The 14,092-nt window shown below is 38.2% G+C and overlaps 1 protein-coding gene across 5 annotated transcripts in view; it reads right to left on the bottom strand.

Annotated features, from left to right (window-relative positions):
- Nucleotides 1-14,092, bottom strand: part of LOC117754685 (nck-associated protein 5-like) — a 61,094-nt gene that overhangs the window by 43,729 nt on the left and 3,273 nt on the right. For all 5 annotated transcript variants that reach the window (XM_034573779.1, XM_034573778.1, XM_034573775.1 and 2 more), the window contains exon 2: nt 2,122-2,257. In XM_034573779.1, the coding sequence (XP_034429670.1) occupies nt 2,122-2,150 (29 nt within the window). In that variant the 5' untranslated portion in view covers nt 2,151-2,257. The remainder of the gene's footprint in view (nt 1-2,121; nt 2,258-14,092) is intronic.

The following is a 14,092-nucleotide window of genomic DNA, read 5'->3' as shown; positions in this document are numbered from 1 at the left end:
GGATTTTTGTCTTTGCATTGACAAAAAGACAATGTAGTATCACATTGAAACTACCCAAGTCTTCTCATGTCAAATAGCCCATTCCAAAAAAAACCTGACTCAAGTGTTGAGTTTCAAACATTTATTTTAATTAATGTGAACACTACTCAGCTGTGAGTGTTAATTGAGGCTTAATTAATGTGATAAGTAACACCTGTTGATGTTAATTTATGATGAATTAGTGTTATTAGTAACACCTGTTGTTGTTAAATGAGCCCTAATAAATGTGTAAATAAATAATGAATGAATGAATTATGAAACAGAGAAGATCCTATGAGACACAACAAGATTAGATTGATTTAAAGTAATTAGAGGGTGTGATTTAAACAAAACATGTTACTCAGTTGAAACACTGAACCACTATTTTTTTAGGTAAATGTTTACTTGTGTGGGGCTTTTTAATAATTATAGGCCTATGTTTCTCTACAGTTGACTGACACCATCTACTAATTTGCAAGAAGAAGGAAAATAAATGTCTCCTTTTTTTAAATACTGTGCAGAAGTTCTATTATTGTCTCCTTGGCAGGGCTGAATTAAAACACAGTCACAAATCATTGGAACCTCATCTCAAACTTCACTGAGCATATGCAGAATGGATGAAAGCTGGATCATGAGGCTGCAATGTAACAGTTGGCTGGACATAATGCTGGTTATTATTTCCCTTTATCACATCCTGAGAGGGGAAATCAATACGATGGAACGCAGCAGTAGTGTTTCACTGCAGAGGTACAGACACTTTATCTCAAGTTTTAGTGTCCAATAAAACTGAGTAGATGTTTTCCTTTAAACACAACCTCCACATATAGTTTGCTCTCACATTAATGAAATTGTTGGGTGTCAACTTGCAGCAGTTTATAACAAGAGATGTTTGGTATTTGCTTGCATTGCTGTTGGGTGATTTTGGTCATTGAGTTGTGGCCACTGCTTTTTTATCCATTACTTATTATTATCTAACCTATGAGACAGGGGGGAAACTTTCTGAAACAATGTGCCTCACAGAAAAAATCCGGCCATGGCCTAACAGTCTCGTTAAATTCATTCAAGCCGCACCAATGTTAGAGCCGCCCCCTGATCCAGATCCACACCAGAATTCAATGGGTCCTTTGACCCATACCACACCCTTCCAACATGTTTAATGGTAATCAGTTCAGTTTTTTTTTTTTTGTATAATTGCTTACAAACATACAAATCAACCAACAAACAAAGGGACAGGGGTAAAAACATCATGGTGGTAACAATGATCTAATGATCTTATCTAATTTGTATGAGTGTAAATCACAGGATATTTACAACACTGCCTACAGTATACAGTTTATATCACCAACTAGGTCATATATATATATATATATATCACCCAGCTTAAATTAGCTGTATCAACAGCAAGCCAGACATTATCACTATCTTGTGAAATGGATAATCCTCTTATCAGTTTAGCTCCAAGTTTCATATGTGTGTTGCACATTAGCTATTTCCGACCACTGTTGCCCAAAGCCATCAAAAGATAACAGTGATTATTTGTGAATACAAAAAAGAAGGGTTGTTCTGAATGAGCCCCTCATTTGGCCTTCAAATCACATTTACTATACAACTGTTATACTTATTCCTAGCTAGTCCTGCCTTATTGCAGATATACTGGTATCTGTCGGTATGTTGCAGCACAAAACTGATGCACCAGTTTGTCAAGTTTATTTTAATTTGAAATAGAATGTACTTCTTTGATAACTAAATTTAGTTTCTCTGATAACATGTCTTTGATTTAAAGGTCAAAAATGTTTTTTACCGTTTTTCATTGCTTGTTTTCAACAATTAAAAGATGCAGCAGAACCATGCTGTGTGTTCATAGATTCCTTCTTCAGTTCAAAATCTGGTGCTTACCTCACTCATAATGCAACTGGCGAAGCAGCGGCTTGATCAGAGATTTGGGTCTGTTATGCCAGTGAAACATGCTCGACACAAGTTGGGCTGAGGAGTGTGCTACACAAAACTTCTTTCTAAGCTAAATCCATCAGTGCTCCCTGAGGCCTGTAACATCTATAGTCAGGATTTAGTAAAGATATCAGCATGCTGTGGTGAAGGTGCTACCTGGAGAAGTGCTGCTGCAGTGTCACCATCTGCTGCCAACCCTGCTGAGACTTGTCCCTCTCCCTTCTCTCCACGCCCAGATGTTGTTTGCTCTCCAGCTGGGGATTATTATTATGGATCAGTCTCTGCAGCGTAGCTGTAGGGGAGAGGAGTAAACAGTTAGTTTGTTGTTAATCTTGCATATCATAATCCCACTGAAGATTTCACACCTACAGTGCATCTGTTCAATCCTGTAACCCCCTCTATAATAGCACACTGTGTAAGCAAATGTACTTGTTTGGAAATAAGCAGGACCAGCGTGCAGCCTCTCCTCACGTCTCTTCACTCCAACTCACATACACTGGTTTTGAAATAGTGTCCCGATCTGTGCTATCCCCACAGCTGACACCTTGAGTTAGACAAACTCCCTTCTTATGACATTTAAACAGTGGCCTGAGGTGAACTGTCACTTTGGAACCAAATACTTCTATCTAAAAAAAGAGTCAAGGAAGCGCTCACAGGTTAATATTACAATAACTATTTTACCTTGTGGCTGGTCCTTTGGGTGTTCTGTGCCACGTATTCAATTTTATTTTCCACATATTGCTATGGCCTGTTCATTGTATTGTCTGTACAACGTCCTGATTACCCCGACAATAGTATGCTAATAACTCTCAATAAATGACGGTGCTTGTTCTATCTGTGCTTTGTATCAGCTTAATGGGAATGTTCACTAGGAAAAACTATCTTCTTCGTTGGTATAAGAGATATAAAGTGTCCAGTAGAATTGTCCGTCAGTTTTTTTTTTTTTTTTCATTTCTTACAAGCTATGGTTCCAGCCCTTTCGCAACCAGTTTGGCTTCCTGTGACTCACTTTAACCATCACACACAATTACTTCTACTCCACCATGCTGAGCTGCAGTAACAAGCTGTTGAATTACATGAAGGCTTGCTTGATACAAAGTGCAGATTTTACAATTACTCCGATTTTTGTCTGTATGAATTTTGCTCTCATGCTGTTTTTGAATCATGTTCACAGCAAAGTCAGAACACTGTGCATGAACTGATAAAACTTAGAATAAACCCACATCAGTTTTGACTGCTGCCACCACCGTGTTCTCACATTTAGACCTGTCTCAGACTTCTTGACATCAGAGCAGGTGAACAGCGGGTATCACAAATGACATTAGCAGTGGCTACCTTCTAAACCTTTTTGATACAGACAGCAGACTTTTGTAGCAGGAAAAGCTCAATTCTATTAATCCATGCCAGTGAGCAAATATGCACAATACCAGGGCCCTGGAACTAGCTCACCTAAATGGAATGTAGTCATTGATAATGTTATCGTGATGTTATCATGTGCTTTTGCTGCCATGACGTGCCAAAATATCTGCTGGGACAAAGGTCTGTTGTCCCAGCAAGCGATGACAGTCAGCCAGTATGACAACACCACAGAAATGAAGCAGTAATCAGGCCGTTATTAATGTAATTATTTACACTGGGTTTGTCAGGTTCCAGTATCCTGGAAGAGGGAAAACCAAATGGAACTAAACTAGCACTGTCATAACTGTGATAAAGGGCTTTCCAAAAGCACAGGACCACCATTTTGAGGTCAAAAATGAAGTGAAATGTCAAATCTCATCAGGTGAAATATTCTAGCACTGAAAAATAAAGTACCAAGTCGAACTAATACAACACACGATGTAATCTTCTCTTTTCATTGTAGATGTCCAACTACTAAGTTAAACTAGATCAAGTGTTCAACTCTGCCCACAATGTCACACTTACTCATGTTCCCAATGAACGTTATTATGTGTTCAGGAAGTGATTGAAGTGCTCGTTTTTCAGTGGAGCAACACGGACGTCAACACACACACCCACACATACAGGTTTCAGCAGTTATCCTTATTGGGACTTTGCTTTGACTTCCATTCATTGTGGACAGCCTAACCAAAACCCTTTGCCTAATCTTAATAGGACTTTCGGACTGAGCTTTGGTCCCCATGAGGTCTGCTGCTACTGACAAGGTCAGTGTTCATGCTGGAAAAGGTCATAACAACAACATTTCCACTCCCTTTGTACTTCAGGGTCACTACAATAGTCAGGATCATTCAATTAATTTAGTTTTTTTGATTGTCACTCCTGATCTGAGGACTGGTTCAAACATGAAAAAATTGTCAGTGTCGACAGAGTTTGCAGTGATGGACAAAGTGAAGATAACCCTGAACCATCCTTCCTACCGGGACATTACTAATACATTTTTAAAATTCCATTAAAGATAGAAATGTATCTCTATCTATTATGTTATTTTGTAGAATGAGTTAAATCTGCTCTTTTTTCATTGTCTCTGTCCTTCAGCCCAGTCGAGCATGTATACACAGTGAATAATAGCAGGTTGACACACAGCTGAACAAAAAGATTCTCTGTGCAATAGAGACAAAGTCAGGGACAAACCCATTAAAGCAACAAATAGTGTTGGTAGTCTAAGATGAGCTGATAGAGTTGGATTGGTCTCTGGAAATGTTTCCCAGGCTTTTTGGGTGTTGAATTTTTGATAGTAAAAAGAATTGAGGGACGTGGTGGATGTAAAATGTGATTCAGCACTGCCCTCTAGAGGTGTAAGCAGATCACTACCACTGTGAAGCAGTTGGACGTATGACCGCCATACACTTTAATCATAAATCATAAATTGAAAGTTTTGTTTTTACTGGAAATTGGCTGTGCTGGTGTCAAGTAGGCAGAGGAAGATTGTGCAATGAATAACTTCAGTAAACCTGTAAAATACTACTTACGTTGCATATCATCACAAATACCCATGTACTTGTTTTTATATCCTGGACAAATCAAAATACATTCAAAAGACAGACTTGTGTGTCTCCCTTTGCATTGATGCTAGACATGCAACAAACAGGCAGAATGTAAACTATCCAATGACAAAAGCACATGGCAGCAATTATTCTTTAGACACGTTGATGGAGTTGGGAACAGACCAGTCCAGAGAAACATTTTTGGATTCTTCAAATTTAGTGCAATAACACTTCCAGGCCTGAGTGAGGAAACTGATTTCCGAACCCTCAGTTACACCTCCAACACAGACTGACTTGCATATAGTGTGTTTTCCTCTTTACTAACAGCCAATCCTTCTTTGTGTGTATTATTTGCATTAACTGTTGGTGGTAAGTGGCTTGGGCTTTTTCTATTCTAAAGATATTTCACATTTTTTACATTTTACACATTTTCTTGCCAAGAAAAGAAGTTTGTTCACTAGTCCCATGAAATGGCTATGAAGGCTTTTGATCATAAATTACAAATTGCTCCTGTTTTTTTTGCACTTACTTCTTCCAGGTTGTCATTATTCTTTCTGGAGTGCATTTTATATATTTGCTGCAGTAAAGTTTGTTTGATTTGCAGGATCATTTAGAATTTGTCCAGCATTCTGCTTATTCCATCTCTTGACCAGGTCCTCCAAAAGGTCATGGCACAGATTGTAATTACACTACACTGGCTCTCCAAGGAATTCTGAATCCAATTCCAAGTCTTTGTGCTCACCTACAGAGCTGTTATTGGTCAGAATGCTGCCTACACTGGGCATCTTCTGTTTGCAGCAGGTCTCTACAGCAGGTCTCTACAGTCTCCTGGTCACTGACTGTGGCTCGAGGCTGAGCCTCCTAAACTTTGGAAAATCTTACTCTAAGGATTTAAGATCTGTGGACACTTCGAGAAAGCAGCTCGAGATGTACTTGTTTAGGTTTGGCTTTCTGTATATTTAAAGTTTCAGTGTGTAAGATTCAGCTGAAGGGATCTATTGGCAGAAACTGAATATAAAATAATCCTAGCGATGTTTTCACTAGTGTGTTTCATCTAAATTGTACAAATTGTTGTTTTCTTTAACCTAGAATGTTCCCTTTATATTTAAATACTTTATATTAACATCTGGAGCAGGTCCTCTCTACAGAGGCTGCCATGTTTTTTACAGTAGCCCAGACTGGACAAGTTAAACACCTTTTGAGTTTTATGACAACTGAAGGCTACCACAGGTTCTCCTTCATGTTTGGAAGGAGAGGGTGAGGTGAGGGGTATTCAGCTGCAACATGACACTTCACCACTAAGAGTCACTAAATTCTACACACTGAGCCTTTTAACTGTGTTGTAATTATTCTCTTTATTTGTTAGTGCTATATAAACTATGCATTTATTTAGTTTAGATATACTTCCACTAAGAGAGTAACCTGAAATAACTGTTCTGATGTGTCATATCAGTTAAAATAACAACTTTGTTGATGGTGTTTCAGTTCCAGTGCTGTGACAAAAGGGCCTTTTCTGAGAGTCACTCCACTGGACCATTTTTCCAGTTACCTAATTCTTTTCATTCTATTGTGTCAATAAGAGCCATCTAGTTGAAAAAGATATCTGGCAATCCTGGATAACCTGTTCTGCAAAGCTGGTTATCACCTGTCGCAGTTTTCTTTCCAGGTATATTCATGTGGAGGAGGAGTTAATAATAAGCAACTTCAATGACAGAGAATGCATTTGAGTTAATTATAGACAAACTGCATAACTGCAAAGAATCATATCTACTGGAATTGAATATGATTGTGTTTTTTTAAAGGGGACACTATGTTTTAGTCTCACCTGTGTTGTTTTTTGTGTTTTCATATATTTATATAAAGTTTAATAAACACTTTTAAATTGTATATATATATATATAAGCAACTTCATCAGAGGCATGAATGTAGTACTTAATATGAGGGAATAACACCTGCAGGTAAACATCACATCCAAAAGTGAAGTGTACACAATATGATCATGTAACTAGAAACTATCATGAATATTTGATGCAGTTAAAAAAAAGCAGAAAGAAGTAAATGTGTGATGAGCTCCGTCATATTCATTCATAACCATGGGAAATATTGAACAGTTTGATGACCTTTTTCTAATAAAAGACATCAGAGGGTTTAGTTTTGATTCCAGTTCATCATCACCCAGCCTCCTCGTGTTATTCTGAGCAGCAGTGATAAAATAAGAATAAAAGCATCAACACTGTCAGGAATCTGGATACTTTAGGATTCGATCTGTTATTTTGAACTGCTCCGCAACAGTTTAGTGGCTCAGCATTAGTTACCATGGTGATTTACCCTGCTGTTAACCAGGTTTGTAACTCTGAAAATCCAGTTAACCCTCAGTTAAACCCGATGACCACAAATCCTGCAGCATGTTCCAGTCCCCTAGTGGCTTTGTGTGGCAACATCAACGTGTTTCTCCATACGTAGCCAGTAGATGGGGCTCTTCATCCATTTTCCTCATTAGTCTTGCATTATCTGAGTTTATCTCTTGCTCCCTCACGTGTATGTCTGGTGGGTTTTTTTCACTTTAATGAAAGGAAAGGAAAAGGGTGACTCAGCTGACTATAACACATCTATATCACAGGAAAACTCCTCACACACCATATATGTTAAAGGTGATCCCCTGTCTGTTTGTTCAACAGTTCTTATTTCTCCCCCTCTGAAGGTATGGAGTCAAGGCCGCTGCTCCCATGACTTACCCTCGATTCCTCTGTAAGTGTGAATTTGTAAATGAGGATTTAAAACATTTCACAAGTAGCTGTTAATGTTATACTAAATGTGTCTTACAGAGTGGATACCTCCTCAAATATACCCATGGTGATGTTGTTACTTTGGATCAGCATTGTCTAGGCTTCCTGGGGGATGTATAGAAATTTCAAGTGCACATTGACACTGCACATAGAATACAACAAGCCACTGCAACGCATTAGGCTGAAGCGTCTCTATTCTTAAGCTTCATCCACACAGTGACACAGTTCTCTGGACAATATGGCCTTTGTACATATGTAACAATCTCCAACACAGGTCCGTTCTGTTTTCACCACATGTCAACATCAGCAGGTTTCATTCAGCCGCGCATCTCAATAGGAGTGAAATTAAGACAGTCACTATGTAGATATAATGGATTTAGGCAGTGACACAGAGAGTATCCAAAAATGTCACCATGGTGCATCAATGCATGTTGGCTGTCAAATGAATGCAGCTAAGCAAAAGCTATGATTTGCCCCCAAAAATGTAGATGTGTTTTCCAAAGTGGAATAATATTCTTTAAAATTAAGTACAGATCTGACTAAAAAAGCAACAAAACTATAATCACAGCGAGAGCTAATTGTAATGCAGCTTAAGATAACGCAAAAAAATAGACAAAGGAAAAAGAAGCTTGAACACGTATTGAGGTGGAACACAGTGGGTATTCAGAATGCTTGAGGTTGAGCAGCAGTGGGTTTTACATTTTCACTGCGAACTGAAAACAGTAATGTGAGGGTGCAGAGATGAAAAAGAAACAATAAACCTGTGGGACGAACAGCTAAACGGTGAGCTGAGATCACTGTTAAGGCCAATAAAGCTTAGGGGGGGGGGGGGGGGGCTACAGAGTCGGGGAGTTATTCTCTCTGGGCTCATCACTACCCCAGAGATTCCTTTTCATATGTCAGAATGATTTCACCCTGACACATTGTTATAATGAAACTGTCAATGATAAAAAAAAAAAAACCTCAAATACACTCAGAGTTTCCTCGATATTATACTGAGAGAAATCTTGCAATCACTTAAAATTACCTGTGTTCAGCAAAAATTGTCTGCTGAAGGAAATAGTCTGCATTTATACAGCATTTTCTCTTAATGAGCACTCCAAGTGCTTAACAGTACAGTATCCATTCACACATATTCATACAGCGCATCTATGTGCAACCCTTTCTCTATCATACTAATATCATAGTCTCAACTACTCACACACTGCCGGCACAGCTGGCAGGGACGATTTGTGCTTCAGTATCTTGCCCAAGGACCCTTCGGCACGCAGAATGAGGGAGACATGGATCCAACCAGCAGTTCAAACAGTTACCAAACAGTAACCTGGTTATGATGTAACAATCAAAGATACATTATTTTTCCACATAAAGCCTCTATCACAGTCCTTGCATATATCATTGTGCTATAATGTTTCTCTACATCAGTGCCACTGAGAGGTGAATTGAAAATGTATTATACTTTTTAATCTCTGCAATGCAGGAGAAAAACAAGGCTAGCGTGTTTTTTCAGGGACTACAGTATGGAAAGCTCTTCAGTGTAAATAGTGTAATTACATGTCTTCCTTTTGGGTGGGTGGGAAGGTAAATTGGTATAATCAAGGCTGCAGTCGAGCCTCTGGCGTTGATGTTGGAATGAATTAGGACAGGACCTTGCTGACATTTTGCCCCCTGGGTATTTAATGAATACATACTTCTCCCTCAAATCACATCCTGCTGATAGAGGGGCGAGCCAGTCCTATGACTGTACTGTACAACTCAGACTTGGAAATGAGTAGTGCAGGAAATGTTGATTTTAAAGGTCACTTTGGAAACATGTCCAGATCTCCAACATGGGTCCTAACCCACCACTGGAATAAACAACTCTGTGTATTAAACAGTATATTTGTATTCCTCACTTTCAGACAACAAAAATGTTTACTATTTCTATTTCCTATCTTAAATGGCTTTCCGTACTATACACTAAGCCAGTAAAACTGTAATTCTGTTAATTTGAAAAGATCATTGGCAATAATACAAATAAATAGCAGCCATTGGTAAAAGCAAACATTTCTCCAGTGCTGTCATCATTGTATTCATGTATGTAGACATAAGACATACATTAAACCAGACAAGGGTAGTCTGCAGTGTTGCAGCTCTGTGAGGAAGTATACAGTGAGGATTTGTGACAAATGTCAGAGAAACAACATGCTCTCAATGACAATGACAGCCTGTTGATCTTTAGCAGGTATACTGTTTAACCTCCATGTTAGTTTACCATGATCACATGCTGCTATTGGCTAATAGGCACTAAACACAAATTACAATTTAAGTAATAAATCTCACCTTATTTGATTAATTTGCTTTAAATTAAACGCTACCTACAGTATTTATTCCTAACTCTTGCTCCTTCTTTGCTATTTGGCATATTTTACTGTTTCTTATTTGTGTCTTCTTGTTTTTTGGGGGGGGGGTTCTTCTCTGTACTCAGCTTTATTGTAAATGAGGTCCCTACCTCAATGTATTACCAAGTTAAAATAAAGGTTGAATGAATAAAAAAATAAGAAAAAGAAATGATAATCAGAAGCAAAGTAGGCTTTCGGACTTTTTTTGTCTTGTTAAATATTTTAAAATGACACTGATACAAATGTCCACAACCTCATATCATAATACAGAATGACAGAACCGTGATACCCCAACACCAACTTACTGTTGCCCCTGCTGTAGGTGCAGCTGTTAATACTCGTATTACTCCTACATTAAAGTAACAAAACTTGTTGTTCATTGTAAATCATGAACGTGTCAATCCATTTAAAGTTAGGGTAAACTGTTTATTTAGTATATCTATAGTCTTTCAACTACATATATCACATGCATATTTTGATCCTATGTGATCGAATGATCACTCTTGTGGTAAGTTATTAGCTCAAGATAAATAATAACCATGAGAGTGCAGACTACTATTCAACAGTCACAGGAGTTACTGACTGGAGACCATGACATTTTGTATATAATTAAACATTAATACGTAAAGTAGATGTTGATGTTTTGTCACCAAACACATTTTATCCTTTTGGATAAAGTTTTGGACTGCCTGTAACACATTAAATGACAAGGTCAGACAGCTTTCAATATACTTCCCTTCATTTGATTTTACAAATGCAAACCTTGTGTTGGCGCGACTAAAATCAGCAAATCATAAAAGTCAGCATGCTTCATCTTCTTGTAAACATGAATTTCTATAAAAGAGTTGAAGTCAGTCCATCTAATGGAGTGACAGTGTTTGGATGGTGAATAGGACACGTATCATTACACAATCTGACAGTTGAGAATAATCAGAACTCATAAAGACAGATTTGTTAACTCTGAGAATGCACAGACGCTAAAATAAAAACTAATATTACAATAACTGCAATCATTAACCAGTAAAGACTTGTGTTTTATAACAACTTATTAACACCTAATACCACTGCCCTGTGGTGTTTACCAATGATTGAGGTATACTGAAATGTCCAGAAAAAAATAGTCCACTGTGTTTCTCACGAAGCCATCTAAATCAGGACAGTATTTGAAAGGTTTTAAATTGATCTGATGAACATGGAAATATTATGCATCCTTCTCTGCTTCTGTTCCACAAATAGTCCTTGGCTGAGATATTTTTAGCACAAAGCTATTTTTTATGCATCCTTGATGTTGCAAAGCCTCCAACTCTCTGTAATGCTGTTACCATTCTGTCGTTCCCAGCCTCTAATCTGATTCTGCAGCAAAAATGTTATGTAGCAGTCAAGTTAAATCTTTGATGAGGTGCTATTTATTGCAGATTTGGTTTTTAAATGCAACTTTTATTTATTCAGGGAATGATTTAGCAAAGCACATGTGCTCAGCTCCATTCTGCTGAACATTAAAATCAGACCTAGGTCATACGTTCAAGGAGGCCAATACTAATATCTATGGTTTTAGAGTATCAGTAGCAGATTTGTTGTTATAGTATATAAAACCATTGCCAGACCAATAGAAAAATGTTGTATAGGAAAAAAATATAACAATATATTGTGTTATGTGGTGATAGGTTCAGTGTGAGTTATTCACATCAGCCATTTGCAGCCAACAAGGCTCTTATACAGCCATTGCATGCTAAGTGCTAGCACCACCACACAGCAGACAGTGAGGTAGCCTGTGAACATAGAGGAGTATTTTGCTGTTAAAGTGCCAGATGCATGGTGTTGCAATAATGCAATAGCAAGCATGTAAGCATAATATAGCATTTAAATGTTTCACTACTGCAAATATATTACAAAAACCTAAACACCTAAATCAACTCTCATTTTTGCTCTTATTTGGTCTCCACCAACATTTAAGAAAAAACATCTGGGTGTTTATCTTTGATAAATGCTTTATTCAAGTTGCTAATTGGGCTTGGGCAGTATAATACAGTCAGTTAATCTGAGTTGTTTGTTAAAACCAAAAAAAGATTAAAAGGACATAAATACTGTACATTTGCATACAAAGCAATTGGCTAATAAAGGCCAATGAATCTCCATGGTAAATCTCTAAAACTTATTCTATGTTCATTTCAAAAGTATTGATCACTCCAGCTTCAGCGACTCCTCTACAATGGCTTCTGAATGAAAACATTAGCCACTTTTTTGCCTACATTTTCCTGACTAGTATGGAGACTCCAGTGACAAAACCTTTCTATAACCTTAAGGCTACTGCTGACCCCATTTATTCGGCTGCACAATGCCCTTATCTAGTCTCCCAATCGAATGCATTAGACTATCTGCTTCAATGCACCAAACAAGACATATATGCAGCAACAGACAATGGTTATCCCCTTGCCCTGAGCAACACTACATGCACTCCTGTTTCCAGGCTTTCTTTTCTACATCAAGGTCAGGTTAGCTATGTTTCCACAATAATACTTTTTAAATGTCTTCAATTGACTCCAAGGTATTGTAGCATGCTGAGGAGACGATTGAGGTTGAATGATGCAAGATGTTGTAGGTCACACAGCATTAACAGAGGAGAATCTAGGAGACTAGACACAGCCTTATTTTTCAAACTGATTGCCATATTAGTGTAGCGGTTACACTTGTGTGTCTGTGCGGTAATGTTTTTGTCATGAGGGATAGGGCCTAGTTGTTCACTTTAGTTTTTTCACATTTCCCCAGCTGTCACATGCTGCAGCTCTCTTTTTAGCCACATCTCATGTTAACTCTTTCTGCTGTAGTTTTCTGATGAGCTAAGAATCTGCAGCACCGTGATCAGTCTAAGAAACAGTCTAAGAAACAGTCTGGTACAATGGCCGCCACTGGATACTGCTGTTCCTACTGCTGTCACCAGAACTACACATACAGAAACATGGTGTGGCCAAGCTCATACGTTACAGAACATGAGAGTATGGCACTTCTTGGTGATGTAGAATAAAATTATTTTGAAAAGATAAACTACTAATTTTTTGTAATTATTGAACAGTTCACGTGATGGTCTTTACGTCAGTTCAGGTGATGTGTATCATCACTCTTGACAAGAGCCCTGTATGCCATCGCATTTAGCATCACATCCCACTGAGACTGCAGACACACCTTGTTGGTGAAAGAGGTCTGAGGAGAGTGGCCGGACTGGTCGGAGTTTACACAAAGGCTATGGTACCTCAGGTAACCCTTCTTTACTCACTTACCACCAATCAGTCATCACTTCAGTGACACAGTCTATCTGAGTGCTGTTTCTGACCATGTCTATTCCCTATGGCCACAGTTTACCATCTTCTAATGCATGATAATGCCCAATATCACGAATCAAAAGTCTCAAACTGGTTTCATGAACATGATAACGAGTTCAGTGACCCCTCATTGACCAGATGTGAACCTAGTAGAAAACCTTGTGATGTGGTAGAACAGGAGATTAGCATGGAGCAGAACATCAGAGAAAAGTTTTATTTTCCATCTTGGGAATCCTTACCACAAAGAACTGAAGCTCCACCATTCATATGGTGTTCCTAATAAAGTGCTCACTGAGTGTATACCCACACAAGAGAAATGTCTGACCCAGATTTGGCTCTGTATTGTTGCCAGCCTTTTGTAGGTTGCAATAAGACTTAAATATTTGTGATGTTGCGGTACCATCATTATGATGCCATACATGATGTCGGTTTTGGTTCAACTGAGATGTTTGGTCCACAGTTTGCATCCATACCATCATCAGGTGTGATTACTAACACTAGCTTCACACATGAATCTGCCGCGTGTAACTGAGAACATCAGAAAGATAACGGTATTTGCAGCATTGATTAGAATAAACACTTTGTAGCATAATGGAAAGTCAATGAATTGATGGATTATTGTCAGCAATGGTCGAGTATCTGAGGAGAAATATTGTATATCAAGCAGTCTTGTTGTAATCATAGTCCACGGTCAGCAACCA

Source organism: Hippoglossus hippoglossus, chromosome 21, assembly GCF_009819705.1.
Source record: "Hippoglossus hippoglossus isolate fHipHip1 chromosome 21, fHipHip1.pri, whole genome shotgun sequence".
In the NCBI taxonomy this organism is placed as follows: Eukaryota; Metazoa; Chordata; class Actinopteri; order Pleuronectiformes; family Pleuronectidae; genus Hippoglossus; species Hippoglossus hippoglossus.
This window is presented reverse-complemented; position numbering and strand designations above follow the sequence as displayed.